The sequence below is a fragment of the Canis lupus genome, chromosome 15 (genome assembly GCF_011100685.1).
Source record: "Canis lupus familiaris isolate Mischka breed German Shepherd chromosome 15, alternate assembly UU_Cfam_GSD_1.0, whole genome shotgun sequence".
NCBI classification, from domain to species: domain Eukaryota; kingdom Metazoa; phylum Chordata; class Mammalia; order Carnivora; family Canidae; genus Canis; species Canis lupus.
This window is the reverse complement of record NC_049236.1, coordinates 58860622-58878211: the sequence shown is the minus strand read 5'-3', so window position 1 is coordinate 58878211 and position 17590 is coordinate 58860622. Positions and strand designations below refer to the sequence as shown.

The 17590-nt window shown below is 32.6% G+C and overlaps 1 protein-coding gene across 4 annotated transcripts in view; it reads left to right on the top strand.

The window, feature by feature from the left end:
* The window catches only part of FSTL5 (follistatin like 5), a 706657-nt gene that overhangs the window by 231685 nt on the left and 457382 nt on the right, over positions 1-17590 (top strand). For all 4 annotated transcript variants that reach the window (XM_038559137.1, XM_038559135.1, XM_038559136.1 and 1 more), the window contains exon 4: positions 13352-13600. In XM_038559137.1, coding sequence (XP_038415065.1) covers positions 13352-13600 — 249 coding nt within the window. The remainder of the gene's footprint in view (positions 1-13351; positions 13601-17590) is intronic.

The window sequence follows — 17590 nt, the reverse complement described above, 5'->3', positions numbered from 1 at the left end:
ACTTTTTTTTCTTACAAAGCATTCATTCATTCATGTTATCGCCTATCATTTTCTATAGATGACTGTAAAATTGAGATTCCTAGACTTTCTACTAAGCTCAAGTTTTACCTTTCTAATTGCCTATAATACATATCCCCTAAATATTCCACCAGAATTATGAAAAAAATCAATAGAAACAAAATCCAGAAAAAATAACGTAATGATTAATATTTCAAATAGACGTGAGTTTGAAGCCTGGTGTCATCACTTACTGCGTGACCTAGGACATGATAAGTAACCATGTTGAGCTAGTTTCTTTTTTATTTGTAAAACAAAAAATAAATAAAACTTAGTATATAGGTTACAAATATTAATAAAGGGAAAATACTTAGGAAAATACTTTAATATACTATAACTAAAGAATACTAAAAACTAACTAAACTAAAGAATACTTTAGTTAGTATTCATAAATGATAGTCAAGAAAGGAAGCTTGATTTGCAGATGTTTCTGTATTTCAGAGCTAGAACTCAGAACTACATAGCAACAACTCTATTTTATGTAATTTTTGAAAATATATGATAATTACCTAAAAATAAATAATTTAAGAAGAGATATCATAAGCTCTGTTAGTTTTCCTTCATTGGGACAATGATAAGGATTGGCTTCCCAACTTAAGAAATTATTTTCTGAAACTACTTGTAAGGGTCATATAAAAATGATACAAGAGGGCAGCCCGGGTGGCTCAGCAGTTTGGCACCGCCTTCAGCCGAGGGCCTGATCCCAGAGACCTGGGATCGAGTCCCACGTCGGGCTCCCTGCATGGAACCTGCTTCTCCCTCTGCCTGTGTCTCCGCCTCTCTCTCTGTGTCTCTATGAATAAATAAAAATCTTTAAAAAAAATTTAAAAAATGATACAAGAGCCAAGTTTTATGGGGCATAAAATATTGCTTTTCTGTCTTTCCATGTTCTTCCTTTTCCAACCAATTTCTACCTATCAAAATCCTAGCCAATTTTTAAAATCTCTGAACAAGTATGACTCCTATTAGGAAGCTTTTGTTATTACTTTTACTCAAAATAAATCTCCTACTCCAAAATTCTGTAACAATTTGTATCTCCACACCTTATGAAATATTTATGTTTTAATTATGTCGTATCCCTACTAAAACATAAGGTCCTTTGGAGCTTAATACAAATGGCACATATATTAGCATAGTTTTCAGTACTTGGGTGATTACCTTTTTGTAGAAAGTTCTATAACAACTTGTACATCCAAGAAAGAGAAGATGTGGAAAGGAACAAGAATAGTCATCAAGTTATAAACACCATATAATACCAGTCCCGTGAGTTCCTACCGCACTAGATCCTGAAAGGCAAAATGAGAGAAAAACCCCTGGAAAAGAGGATCAATGCCCGGTAATTGGCAGAGTAGGGAAAGTGAGGTGCCGAATCATGAAATAACTTTTAAATTCATACCAAATCTGCCATATCTGTCTGCCAGCAGTATAAAATAGAGAAACAAGAATATTATCTTAGCACATTATACATGATATAAAGGTGAGTGTAGAGACTATCATGTGCATATGGAAATTACAACCTTTATAAAATGATAAAATATTATTTTATGTATTATAGTGTGTGATACTGTGTTCTGTTAAATAACTCATAGAGAGTTTATCAGTGATTTGAAAGTAATCTACACCCAGTGATGAGAACAGCACAATCAAAATATTTGGAATGCTAAGAAAACAATTCAATTACCTAATAAAATTAATAAAATGATCTTTCAAAACAACTGAAAAACTTTTGCATTGGTTACACAATAAATTAAAATATTATCTTATTTTGTGGAAAAATGAGATTGCAAATATGTAGATGTGATAAACATGGAATAAGTTGAAAACTAAAGTTTTTTTAGGAAGTGTGAAATAATAAACAGTGATATGAAGCAAAACACCAACAATAACAAACAAAAAACAAAAAGGAATATATAGAGCTACAGAATAGAGGTAAAAATAGAGGTAAGACCAAAAACCTAGAAATCATAGTGGAACATAAGCTAAATAAAAATTTAAATATAAATATATTCAGCTAATGTTAGCCTCATAGAATGAATTTGGAAGTTTTCCTTCCTTTTCTATTTTTTGGAGTAGTTTGAGGAGAATAGATATTAACTCTTTAAATGTTCACTAGAATTCCGCTGTGGAACCATCTGGCCTTGGGCTTTTATTTTTTAGGGGAGTTTATTTTTTTATTACTAATTCAATTTCTTTGCTGACTATTGGTCTGTTCTAGTTTTCTATTTCTTCTTGTTTCAGGTTTTGGTATTTTATATGTTTCTAGGAACTTATCCATTTCTTCCAGGTGGTCCAATTCACTAGTTTTTCATAATATTCTCTAATAATTGTTTGTATTTCTGTGGTGTTGGTTGTTATTTCTCCTCTCTTATTTGTGATTTTATTTATTTGGGTCTTTTTTCTTTTTGATAAGTCTGGCTAAGGTTTACTAATTTTATTATTTTTTCAAAGAACTAGTTTGACTGATCTGCTCCATTGTTGTTTTTATTTTAAGTTTCTATATCATTTAATTCTGCTCTAATCTTTATTATTTCTTTCCTTCTGCTGGCTTTAGACTCTGTTTGGTGCACTTTTTTAGCTCCTTTAGGTACAAGATTAGGTTGTTTGAGATTTTTCTTACTTCTTAAAGTAGACCTGTATTGCTACATATAAAGGGATATCCCCTCAGACCTGTCAGAATGGCTAAAATCAACAACACAAGAAACAACAGTGTTGGGCGAGGATGTGGAGTTAGGGGAAGGAATCTTCTTGCACTCAGTGGGAATGCAGACTGGTGCAGCCAATCTGGAAAACACTCTGGAGGTTCCTCAAAAATTTAAAACTTGATTTACCCTACAACCCAGCAATTGCACTACTAGATATTTACCCAAAAGATACAAAAATACTAATTCAATCTGATATATACACACCATGATGTTTATAGCAGCATTATCTACAATAGCCAAATTATGGAAATATCCCAAGTGTCGATCCACTGATGAATGGATAAAGAAGCGACACACACACACACACACACACACACACAGAGTAAAATATTACTCTGGCACGAAAAAGAATGAGATCTTGCTATTTGCAATGATATGGATAGAGACAGAGAGCATTATGCTAAGTGAAATAAGTCAGTCAAAGGAAGAAACAATATGTGGAATTTAAGAAACAAAACAAGCAACAGAAAAAAAAAACAACAGAGAGAAAGGCAAACCAAGAAACAGACTCTTAGAGAACAAATTGATGGTTACCAGTGAGGAGACGGTGGGGGAATGGATTAAAAAGTTGATGAGGATTAAGGTGTGTACTCTCTCTGATGAGCATGGGTGTTGTATGGAAGCGTTGAATCACTATATTGTACACCTGAAACTAATATTGTACTGTGTGTTCCTTAGCTGGAACTTAAGTAGGAATTAAAAATTAAATAAATAAGATTTTAAAGACAAATACATTAAAAAGTCTAATATGATAATCATTTTATTGTTAAAATAATTAGTCTTAAGCTATGTAACTCGTATATATGCTACATACAGCTTAATTTTCAGACACATGAGAAAAGCACATATGTATTAGAACTTAATATAAAATTAATATAAAGGAGATAATAAACAGTAAATTTTTTTAAAAAGACAGAGGACTTGAGACCTTGGGGATTTTACGTATAAAAAAAGTCTCCTGTTTATTTCGGTGGATGGAAAGAGAATTTTTTTTAATGTTCCATATGTATTAGAGAAACATCATAATAGATTGTCATTTCAGCTCAAAAGAATATGTTGGACTTAATTCCGTGACTATAAGTGATATAAAACAATTTATTAGGCAAGAACTCAGAAAACTCCCTTATTTCCCCTATCTGTATCCTGTTCTTTGTACCTTGCTTGCAGCACTTTCTTTTGAGTTGCTGTCGCTTTTCACCCATTCAGATCCTTCCACCAAGTCCTCCTCATCAGTATTGTGGTGAATGTCCCGGCCTGTCAAATCCTTCCCCCACATTTGACAAGTAAAACCATTTCTCTAAAGAGTGCCATAGTCTTACTTCCCCACTCTTCTATGTGAGATGACTGTTTATGAAAAATAACACAGTGAGGTAAATTGATGCAATTAAAAGCACTTGGATTCCATCCTCAATTGTGTCATTTTAATCCACAGCCAATTATTTATTGTGCTTACTGTTATTATTGCCAAAAATATTGAGACTGTTAAGTCTTCAACCACTTACAATGCTATTCACAAGGTTACCTTTATTAAAACTACTCTTAAACTCTTCATGTTCAAAGCTACTCTTTTGGCCTCCTCTCTTTATGGCTGATACCCTATTGCTCCATATATCGATTTTCTTATAACTCTCCTTGTTCTGACTCCTTGTTGCCACATAGGCCAGGCTGGTAGCTTCCTGACTGGTGTTTCATTTCTATGCACCACAAATAATCCTTCTTAAAACTGCCAAATACCAGCTTCCATTGCCACACTAACACATCCTTAACCTAGCCTTCAGGGCTGTTCATTATAAATCCTTTCCCTAATTTGCTAATCATATCTTCTAACAATCTCAGCCATAACCTCTGCATTTTGGTAACATAAGAATCATCATGCGCATATATTCATACTTCTGCTAAAAATCTTTTTTTTTTTTTTGGATTCTCTACTTTACATGACTAATTCCCATACAATGCAAACTTTTCTTCTCTAGAATGCCTTCTAGAACCCTACTAGTCTGGATTATATGTCCTTTACATTATAAGGTGGTGACATAATACTTTTGAGGTAGTCTTCTTTTATTTTCTCCTTGACCTTTGTCCAATTCAAGCTGGGGATTGAACCTGTGTCTGTTACCTCTAATAAACTAAGTGCATGAAAAGCCAAAAACACCTGCTTTTGTTCCAAACACCTAAGCCAAGGGAATTGATAGAATTCAGAAGATAAACTTTTTGGAGAAACTGGATCTGACTTAGATTTAAGCCACAGTTGGCTGAAGAGAGAAGTAGGTAGTTAGTTGAAAGAAATAAGTTGATGAGAATAGAGGCAGTGCTTTTTGTTTTGTTTTTGTTGTTGTTGTTTGTTTGCTTTTAGATTTTATTTATTTGAGAGAAAAAGAGAGAGAGAGCATAAGCAGGGGGAGTGGCAGAGGAAGAGGGAGAAGCAGACTCCTTGCTGGGCAGGGAGCCCGGTGCAGGCAGGGCTCCATCCCAGAACCCTGGGATCATGACCTGAGTGGAAGGCAGCCACTTAATGGACTGAGCCACCCAGGTGTCCCTTGTTTGCTTTTGTTTTGTTTTTAAGATATTTATTTATTTATTTATTTATTTATTTATTTATTTATTTATGCATTCATTCATTCATGAGAGACACAGAGGGAGAGAGAGAGAGAGAGGCAGAGACACAGGCAGAGGGAGAAGCAGGCTCCATGCAGGGAGCCCCATGTGGGACTCGATCCTGGGACCCTAGGGTCACACGCTGAACTGAAGGCAGACGCTCAACCGCTGAGCCTCCCAGGAGTCCCTATTTGTTTTTTGTTTTTGTTTTTGTTTTTGTTTTTGTTTTTGTTTTTGTTTTTATTTTTTAAAGTGCAAAACATTTGAGTGACCAGGGGAATAGGAGTTAGATTTGTAAAGTAACAAACTGTGTATTCTCAACCTGACACTAAATGTATTTGATATTTCATGCCTTGCTGTTTCATAAAACCCTCCCTTACATTGATTTACACCCTCAAAGAGGAAAAAAAGAACCCCCAAAATGACAGAGATTGAAGTTTTATAACTTAGTCATGGAAATATATAGTCCTGGGTGTGCTATTAAGTTGATTCTTAGGAAACAAAGGCTCTTTTTTGAAAATAGTGGATGATCAGGTTTCATTGATGGTAGAGAAGGTTGTGTGTTTTGGAAGGAGGAGCTATACAGGGACTCTTTCGACTTTAATGTTTTTTTTTTCCAAATTTTAATTGTGGTAAAATATGTCTAAAAGTACCTTTTTACTCCATTTTTAAGTATACAAACCAGTGGTATTTAAGTACTGTAATATTGTGCAGCCATTACTCTCATTCTTCAGAGTTCTCCAGATCTCTTTTCATCTTGCAAAACTGAAACTCTATACCCATTAACAGTAACCCCCCACTCCCCCTCTCCTAGCCCCTGCCAAACTACCATCCTACTTTATGTCTGCATGATTTTGACTTCTCTAAGGAGCTCATAATTGGAATCATATCATATTTGCCTTTTTGTGATTGGGTTATGAAACTCTCTGTACTTCCCACATAATTTTGCTATGAACCTACGAATGCTCGAAAAAAGAAAGTCTGTTAACTAAAAACATAAAATCAAGCTATGAAAAACATTTTGTAAAGGAGAATATTTTTCTTTTTAAAAAAGATTTTATTAATTTATTTGAGAGTGAGACAGCACAAGTCGGAGGGGGTGGGGCAAAAGGAGAGGGAGAAGCAGACTCTCCACTAAGCAGGGAGCCCGGCTGGGGGCTTGATCCCAGGATGTGGGGACCATGACCTGAGCTGAAGGTAGACATCTAACCAACTGAGCCTTTCAGGCACCCCAAGAAATACAATTTTTTAAAGGAAATTAAACATCTTAAAAATAATGTATTAAAGTGGGTTTTAAAATGGAAACTTTTAAGTTCTAAAAGCAATATTCTTCTTCTGGCAATCATTCTTAACAGTTCTAATGGAAATTGCTGTCTTCTTTTCTCCCTCAATTCCCTATTATCCATGTGGTTGGTCTGACTCCAACAATCAGCATTATAATGAATCTGAAGATTACCTACCCAAATCTACCCTTCCATTACAGTGTTTGATCTTCACTTTAAATATTTTATTTTGTTATTTAATATTCTTTCTCAAGTGTGAAAATATCTACATTATTTGAGAAAATCCATCTACGGTTTTAAATTTTTAAATAAATAAGAAATAATATTTTTGTAAAGTTCTGGGTTTATTCCAAAGCCTGAAATAGTTTAAGTATCACAGATGATTTAGCATATGTCTTTACTCTCATTGCATACACTTGTATAAAATAAAACTTTTATTTTATGTATGCTAATTGATTTATTTTCTTATTTATTATATCCATCAACATCATTTATAGAGGACAGTAGCATCTAACTACTAAGCAAAAGACATACTTTTTCTTTTAATCACTCAAAATCATTACAGAACTAAAATATCTAAAAATAAATATTTTGTTTTTAATAATCACTGTCATCTAAAAAAAAGGTCTTAAATGCCATATTCTCATCTGTGATCTATCCGTCTGTTTCTCAGTTTATCTATCTACTAGCCTACCTATAATGCCATTGCATTTCCAGTTATTAATGGAAATTATTATCAAGTGAGATTTCTTTAGCTTCCAACCCATTTCCGTAATCTAAATAAATCACACAGATGATGAGAGTATTTTTATCTGGTAAAGTGTCTAACCACGAGTACTACTCTAAGTTCTCAATAAGATAGAAATAGGTTAATATGGAAATCGTGGCTCCTAGATGGGACTTGGAAAGATAAAATTAATAATGAGGAAAAAATTTTGTGTGCTTTGTTATCAAGGTTCCTAGTTGAGATTGGAGTCTTAAGAGTGTATCTTAGGCTCTCTCAGTGTTCTTCTGTTGGAATTGTACTGCAGTTGAGAACATTAAACAAGAAGTTACTTAGCATGCTAGCTAGTGATCTCAAATCATCGAACTTCTTGAAACGACACATCAACAATCATCTGTGCTGGCAAAAATGTCTTTCGATTTAAACAGAAACTGTAACTTGGATGGTTGGAATTTAACTGAATTCCTGTGGGTTTTGTTTTTTTTTTTTTTTTTTTACTTACGTTTTTCATATTTACTTCTTTTAAAATAAGTCTGATTGCAGAATTACATGAAGGTGCTTGCAGAAGTCCAATGGACTGACTAAAATAATACGGGGAAGAAGGTTCCAAATTCACTGAAGTACAGACATGTGATCATTCAAACTCTCTTTCAATAGTGGCACACTGGGCCACCTATCATTCAGACAGCCTTGTTTTGACCAACTTCACAAAATAACAGCAGGACATACATATCCCAGTCATTAAAAGTCATGAAAAGATCATACTGTGCTCAATCTTCTGCAGGCATTGGAATATTTACTGGAACTGGTACTTGCCATGAAGTTTGTGAGGACTGAATGTATTTTGTTAGAGTTTACAAAAATACAGTGTGCAACAAGAAACTGTATTTTGTGTTTACTGAAGAGTTTTGCAACTTTTCCATATGTGGATAACAAAATGTCACTGAAGTATTATACTTATTTTTAAAGCAAAATATGTAATCATATAAATTTGAGGGTTTTTTTGTTTTGTTTTGTTTTGTTTTGCCTTGTTTTTGCAGATGAGGGAAATTTTTATGTAGTGGTACCCTTGAAAATTTAAATAGGTTATTTGGGAAAAACACATTTCCACACTCCCATAAATTTATTTCTAATGGACATAATAAAAGGTAGAGTTGTCAAAAGTTGTTCTTTATTCATTCCAGTGTTTTAAGTCCATATAGTCTACATGTCAAGTCTATAGTAAATGATAATTCTTAACAATTATAACTATATTTGTTAAACACATACTAAGACAAGCAGATCAAGTGCATTATCTCACAGAATCCTCTTGTGGGATCAATCATATTATCTTATCAATCATTTTATTAATTTAATAAATAATACATATTTTCTTCTATGATCTAGTTAGGGAAACTAAGGCTCACCAATTTTAACTGATTGCCTAAAAATTACACTTGTAGTGACAGTTGGAATACAAATTAAAGGACTCTGACTTTATGGTCCATTGTTGTAATTATTAACATGATACAAAAATAGAACACATAGTGATAAAATCTTAGAAAAGAGAAATTAGAAAATCTACGCTAAAAATAATTTTACATTTTGTATGGCTGAGGATGTTTCTAATATATGAAAATATTTAAACTAGGGAATTAGAAGTATATGATTGTTTGGTGCAGGTGAGTTTAAATATGAAACATGCTAAAGAAAGCTTATTAATATATTCCTCAGATATTAGCTTTTATTAAAATTGTGTTTTGCCAAGCATTCTTAAATGAAGGGATTGGATGAGAGTAAATCTAAAGATAACTTACCTCCCATCTTACCATTTGAATATCAAGATATTACACCCTGGATGAGGTCAGACAACTTGGTAGTAGAAAAGCAAAGACTATAACCCTGTTTTCTGACCAAAAACCTTTTGTTTTGTTCAACAAAGTTAACATAATACTTATATTTTGCACTTCAGCATTATACATTTTTATGAGACAATTAACACCTCAAGTAACTTGGCACTCTAACTTAATTATGTTTATATTCGATTGGAATCATTAGAGGTACTTAGCTCATCAAATCTGGGTTTTTCCTTCCTCTGCTCTTCCTGTTTTTTTTTTATTTCTTTTTATCATTTAAATTCAATTTGTCAACATACAGTATATCACTAGTTTCAGATGTAGTTTTCAATAATTCAACAGTTGCATATAACACCCATCAAGTGCCCTCCTTAATGCCCATCACCCTGTTACCCCATCCCCCTCCCAGCAACCCTCAGTTTCCCAGAGTTCTGAGTCTCACAGTTTGTCTCCCTCTCTGATTTTTTTCTCATTCAGTTTCCTATCCCTCCCCTGATGATCCCTTGCACTATTAGTTCCTGTTTCCAATTCAGTACCAGTCTGTTTCATACTCTCTCTATCCCTAGAGCAGCCTTCTGAACTCCACCCATTTGTAGGACATAAACTCAACTATGCATGATACATTGCTTGTGAGATCTTACCTGTTATTATCCATCTCACTCTCCTTTGTGTCCCTAAATGTGCCCCTAAATCTTTGCCTCACTACTTGGGCACCCTCAAATCCCGCCTTATACCCTTTGTGAGCCACTAAAAAAAGTGACAATGATTATTCTTTTCTACCCTTTAGGAAGTAACCTTATCTATAGTTCCCTTATCTACCCTATACCAAGTAACAGAACCTTGCAAATAAAAATGAGTACATTTAATAAAGTTTATTTCAATCTACATCCATTCTATATTAAGTACTGTTTGATAAATTGTATATATACGTCTGTGTGTGTGTGTGTGTGTGTGTGTGTGTGTATGACTTGAAGACGATTTCATGATTGAGAATCTGAAATGACCATCTTTAGAATTCCATAGAATTATTTTGCTTTATGACTTGGTGTCTTTCATCTTTTAAGGTTTCATCTTTGTTTTAAATCTGTTTTTTATAATGCTCTGAAGGCATAGAAATTCTAAAATGATGTGCATATAAAGCACTTTTTTGGGAACAAATGCCTGTTTTATCAAGTTATGAGAGAGCAGGATATAAGTTCTTGATTAAAATTCATTTAATGTGTCATCTGACTGAATATACTTAAAAGAAATCTTTGACATGTTGATCAGATTAAATTGATTTAATCTCAGCTGAAACTTAAGTTCAGCGTTAGTCATGGATAATTACTGTCAGAAAGGATATGTTCTAGCTGTTCATTTACATAATATGAGCTTTCTTTTGGATTGCGTATGAATTAATTATATTTCCTTTAATTGTAGCAACTGCATGCAACATGCAGCTTCTAGCTAGTTCATTAACTTCTAGAAAATGGCCAATATCCTAATACAAATCTCCGTACTGGAGTACAGGCTTTGAGAGGAACAAAATAAGAGGAGAGAATCTGGGAAAGCAATTCACCAACCCAGATACACCAGAAATGAGTTCATTTTTAGCAAAGCATTCCTCCCCCAAAAGAAAACTACTGATTCAGTTAGCCAACTCATTTGTGACTAAAATGTAAAATGTTCAGACTCTCAATAAACATTAAACTCATTCTTTGCTAGTAAAAAATAAATTATTCTCTTGTAAATCTTAAACTATTTGATAGCAAAAAAAAACCCAATTTAGAATTAGATAGTAAGAACACAAAGAAAATATGAGGTATAAAATTATACAAAATATAAGTATGTGAGTTAGATTCCTGATAGTCACATCTTGGACTCTATAAACATTAGATCAACAACTGGCATAAAAACTGGCATAAGAATGAGGAAAAAGATATTCCAAATTGAAATCAGTCATATTTTATAGTTACAACTGATACAATTTTGGATTTTTTAAAAAATGTATTGCATTAAACATTAAAAAACAATAATGCAAACATAGAAAAATTTGCCCAGTATTATATCCACCTAGTTAATAGTTTGTTTTTCTTTATCTTTTCTTAGTTACTCCTAAATACTTGCATTATTTTATGTTTTTAATCACATTATAAACTTCTCATCTTTTCCACTTAAAGAGTATTGCCTAAATGTTTCTTTGTGTTTTATTTATTTTGGATATAAAATAGAATGCAATAAATCAAAGACCCTAACGTATGATCCCAGAAGCAAGAGTATCATCATCACATGGGAACTTAGAAATATAAATATTGGGCTAGCCATAGTCCAGATCTACTGAATCAAAAACTCTGAGGTGGCTTAGAGGCAGAATGAATGTTTTAACCACTTCTCTAGGCCATTTTAATGTGTGCCAAACTTCAGGAACTACCTTATTAAATATATTTTACAAAATTTATTAAAATATTTCAATGAGTTATCATATGAAATAACACTACATAAGGGAGATTTGTTCAGTAAATTATGCTATCTTTTTATTTCTTTTTCTTATTTTTAAAAATTTTATAGACTTTTCTCAATAATTGGTATATGGTATCAAAGGGTTCAAGAAGATAAATTTATTCCAATTTATACTGCTATCAAAAGACATGCTTTAGGAAAAAACAGTCAATAGTATTGGCCTTTTCTTTTTGTAATGTTAAATTTACTATTCTCCATTTGGAAATACATGTATGTATTAAAGTAAAAGTACTATATAGGTATCATTTAAAAACAAAATTACTTTTTAAAATACGTGTTCATTTGTACATATCTGTCCTTAAGAAAATTAGTCTCTAGAAAGGTAATAATAATAATAATAGTAATAATAATAGTAATAATAGTAATAATAATAGTAATAATAACTAGCAATTAAACAGAGTTTTATATGTGCCAAGCCCTTTCATTTTGATAACCCTAGGAGAATATGGCATTATGCCTATTATACAGATGCAGAAACTGAGTTACAGATGTCTTAGATACTTGCCCAAGATCCTGAAGCTTGCAACTGGTGGGGTTATGGTTTGAACTCTGGATGAGAATCTGTGTTCTTCATCATTATGATGTTACCATGTGGAGAGATGATTTTAAATCAATAAAATAAAAATATGCAAAATATCTAAGAAAATTACTGTAATTTTTTTACCTCACAGATTATTTCTTTTTTAAAAAAAAGTAGGTGTCTGATGGTTATACACACATATACACACATGCATATGTGAACATGTATGTATATATTATATCTGTGTGTATGTCTGTCTCGTGTGTGTGTGCATATTCAGTTTACTGATACATATATATATATATATATATATATATATATATTTTTTTTTTTTTTTTTTACTCTCCAGTCAGATAAATTCTCAAAGGAGAAAGGCCAGATCTGCCTATCAGAGTGATTCAAGTTGATTAGTTTGGTTTTAGTACAAGACTGCTGGATCCATCTATTCTTTTTTGGTGCTGATGGAGATTGTTAACCTGAATAAGTAACAAGAAAACTGAATTATTTGCTATTTATTCATTTAGTTGAGAAGTGTACTTGTGATTGTCCAGTGGCAAAGGTTAAAACAAAAAGAGATCAGCTATCAGAGCCCACCAAGAGGTTCTCAAGGCACAATTACTTTCTATTCTCTTATTTCATTTCTCCTATCCAGAATTTTATTACTGTGAAAGTTGACATTTATTTAGCATTTACTCTATGGCAGGGACATGATTCCTGTGGATCATAACATGTTATATTTTGTATAACTTTAGGAGGCAGTCTATAATTACCTCCGTATAACAGATGGGGCACCTTGGCTCCAAGAAATAATTTATCCAAAGACATAAGCTAATAAATGGTAGAGGCAGGATTTGAACTCGAGCAGTTTAATTTGGGAGATCATGTTCTTGAGGACCACACTACTCATTGAAGAGGGAGAAGAGAGTGCTACAGCACAGCGTGGGGAGGGGGGCTGGAATTTCAGAGTGATTTCAAAAGGTCATCTACCTGTCTGATACAAGTCTCTTTTCCACTGAGAACAACTGAACCCTGATTATACTATATTTCTCTTAGCTTTTCTTTTTATTTCATACTTTGACATGCACTTATTATTTAGACATATGAATACAAGTTATTTTCCTCTTCTTTATCCTCAGGATTCCTGATTCAGGATGGTCCTTTGGGGTCTTGTGAAAATAAATACTGTGGTTTGGGAAGGCACTGTGTCATCAGCAGAGAGACAGGGCAAGCAGAATGTGCCTGCATGGACCTTTGCAAGCCACACTACAAACCTGTGTGTGGATCTGATGGAGAATTTTATGAAAACCACTGTGAAGTGCATAGAGCTGCTTGCCTGAAAAAACAAAAGATCACCATTGTTCACAATGAAGACTGCTTCTTTAAAGGTAAACACAAGGTGGACCTAAAATGTCACCTTCTATTACTTTCCTTTTTTCAACAACTGCCTTTTAAGTTTAAACTCTAAGCATGATTTTATATCAGCAAGCATTTAAAAAGGGAAAGAAAAAAATGTGAGTGTAATTACATCAATAATCGGTAAGTATATAGAAATTTACATGGATAAAATTCTGAATCTCAATTATGAGCACAAAGTTGGCCAAAATATGACTCAAATTTAATATAGCTTACAGCATTGCACCATATGGCTTCCCAATCATGGCAGTTATCTTAGGACACAGGGAGGCCAATTCAGTCAACAGGCCAAATCCACCCAGCAAAAAGCACCTGGAGTGGAATTGAGTGAATAGTGAATGCCAAGCCATGCTGTGATAACATCTCATTTCTTCCTGATTAAAAATGATGGGTTTTAGTTTTCACCACATAATTCAGATTATATGGAACCTGTAAATGTCCATTGAAATAACTGAATAACTCTGCTAAATTTAATTAGTAAATTTGGGATTACAACAAATTAAAATCTAAAAATATTGGTATTTACTTTCAAGGTACTCAAAACCATTGGTAACTGTTTATGAAAAAGTACTGCTGAATTAGTAATTTGAGAAATTATTTTAACATTCTATATAAATAAATAAATCATTGAACGTTCTTATATCATTTATTCATAAACTTATTTTATCTTTATTTGTTTCTACTGGACAAAATATTTGCTTATTAATAGTCATAGCCCAGACTGAAATTCTGAGATGTTAAATATACAGAACTTCCATCATTTGAATAAGTTAGTGATCAACTTGATTTCTAATTTTCAATTGGTTCCCATCCTATTTTTTCATAATCTTCCTAACGTTTATTTACACTTTAAGACTTGCCTGATATTAAGGTAAAATGTCTCTCCCTTTTCAAACATGGTAGAGTAAATAAAGTTTTATTTCCAAGATGAGAATAAAATGATACATAGTGCTTTTCAAATGATGTATGGTGTAATACTCTGTAATCAGTGTGGCGACTAGAGGCCCATTGATATAATTGAAGTAAAATTATAGTAGTTTCCTTACCACAGGAACTACGTGCCCTTGAATACATGCACAGAAAATTTTATCATATCAGATTCTCTTCTTTTGCAGAAAGAATAGTGGTTGCTTTGGTTTCAATTCAATTTATTCCCTTCTATCAAATCTATTTTACAAATAACTAAAATTAATTCTATTAGCATTGTACTTTAAACCTCATGAAAGAGTGGTGTGTGTGTGTGTGTGTGTGTGTGTGTGTGTGAGAGAGAGAGAGAGAGAGAGAGAGAGAAGGAGAGAGAGAAAGTATTTTTTCTATCATTTTGATCTGAGATGGTGCAGTGGAAATATAGCTATGCCACTGGTGCATGACATCATAAAACATGAATAATATTCTCTAAGGTAATTTAGAGTCATACTCTTAAAATGAGGTTTTGTCCAACTGACACCCAGCAATCGATTATGTGGGAACGCATGATATTAAATATCATGTAAGAAAAAACATTTGGTATATCTAATGTTCACCTTTATTGCTGGATGCTTAGGCATAAGGCAACTCCATATGAATATCAGTATGGACATAGATGAACTGGATATAGCCAAGAATATGGTCTTCCTTGTGAAATCATAAAACAATGGTTTGAAAAACTCTTGTTTTTCAGATTATACTAAGTATATTAATCAAATCTATGGTTGTTTCAAAATACTTTCTCATCACTTGTAAATCAAAATACTGTCTTATCTCAGTATTTGTAGTATTAAAAATTAATTTATATTATCTGGGTTAGCTACCAAGGGTTTACATACTTCTCAGGTCTCTTGTCTTCTATTTATTCATTTTGGGGTTTTGCCTAACATGTATATATCTCACGAAAGGACTTTATTTCAACAGAAATGAACTAAATAATATAGAACAAAACCATAAATTGTCTGTCTTATTGGTGTGCAGTTGGCCATTATAGCTAAAGGCCTGACATAGTTGTAATGACCAAAATTAATCCTTGTGATTGTGAACTTTATAATCCGTAGAATGTCTGTAATTATATAGTTTTCAATAATGGCCCAAAGGAAGAAGCAAATCAAAATATTAAATTCAAGAACTGCTAAAAACCTAAGTTTAATTAGATTTTTTAATAGAAAAAAAATCACAACAAACTAAATAACAAGAATGAGTTTTCCTCCTTAAAAAAAAAGCATTTCATATTTTAGATCTAATAAAAGGTAATTATGTAAACCTTAGAATAAGAGTCAACAAACAAGAACCTAGAGGCCAAACACAGGTCGCAGTCCTTTTTTTTTTTTTTTTTTTCTCATAAAGTAATGTGTTATTAGAACGGAGCCACATTTGTTGATTTAGAAAACTTCTTTGGGTGTTTTTGTAAAACAAATAAGAGTTGAGTATTTATAACAGAGATACTAAGGCCTGCAAAGCATAGAAATATTTTGTCTGGATCTTCCCATAACAAGTTTACTAACATCTGCTTTAAAAGTTTACCAGTGCCTTAAAATTACTTTTTAAAAATATTGAAATATCTTTTCCATATCTTCTTGTTTATGGTGGTGAATATAAGGACCTACTCATGTGCCATATTTGAATAAAAATAAACACACACACAAATGAATGCGAGCAAAACAAGAAATCTGAGTAAGATCAATAGGTAGTGTTAAAGATGACATCTTGGTCATGATATTGTACTATGTACTATTTTCAAAATGTGCTATTTGTAGAAACTGGGTAAGGGGCACATGGAATCTCTGTTAATTTCCTACAACCCCATATGACTCTACGGTTCTCTCAGAATAAAAAGAGTTTGATGATTTAAAAAAAAAAAAAGCTGGGAAATTACTATCAAATACTTAAGACAATGTTAAAGAAGGTATGGTTTGCATTATTCATTAATTATTTCACTTATTTCAAGTTAAGTCCTATTTCACATATCAAATTTATCAGGTTTGCCATTTATATTTAAACTTATTAAAATAGATTAATCTGTACAATCATGTTTATTGATTGTTTTAAAATTAAGGTTATAGTACAAGTTTAAAAAGATTTATATCTATATTTACATCTTTAAATATATGCATATATCTATACTTATAAGTATATATATATCTTCCTATTACATTAGGTACTTAAATACTTAAATGCCTGTAGTATGCTTAGCTTTTAGTATTACTGACTCTTAAATAGAGACAATTAGATTTCATTAAGAATTTTCTTTAATGATTTATGATCATTATGGAACTATAAATAAATTATATAATAGATCTAGGAATATAACATCTTTAAATTTATTACTATTCATATTTATGTGATTACAAAGAATAACATTATTGATTAGAATATTGTAGTATTTGCTTATTGGCATCAAATGCTTTAAGATGATACTTGACATATGTTGGGGAGGAAAAAAATTTTCTGGACATTTCTAAATTCTTTTGGTTGGCCTAATAATCAAATTTACATGAGACAGATAAGAGGAGAAAAATAAATGTAATTATATACACATGGGGCCACATAAGAATCTGAGACCCATTGAGAGGGAACTGAGGTTTATATGCGTCCTGAAATAAGAAGAGGGTAAGGATCTGGGCCTTCAAACTGGAAAAGACAATTCACAGGGAGATGGTTAAGCAGAAGTTTGGTAAAGGAATGTTCACTATGTCATGCTGAGTAGTTTTTTCTTATGTTTAAAAAGTTATCTACAGTAATAACCCTTTTCCTGGTGCAGGCCCCCTACTTAAATTCTTTTAGGCAATTAAGGGTGGGGTGGGAGGGACCGAAAAGCCCTTTTTGAGTCTTTATTGTCTTCAAATAAGACTGGAAATAATCCACATGGAAAAGTGGCACATTCTGTGTGAACCCCATCACATAGCATAAAACTTTCTATTTTTTGTGTAATGCCTAGTTGTTCCTTGTGATGGCAGTTTTGGCTTAAAGTCATCTCCATCCCCACCTCCACC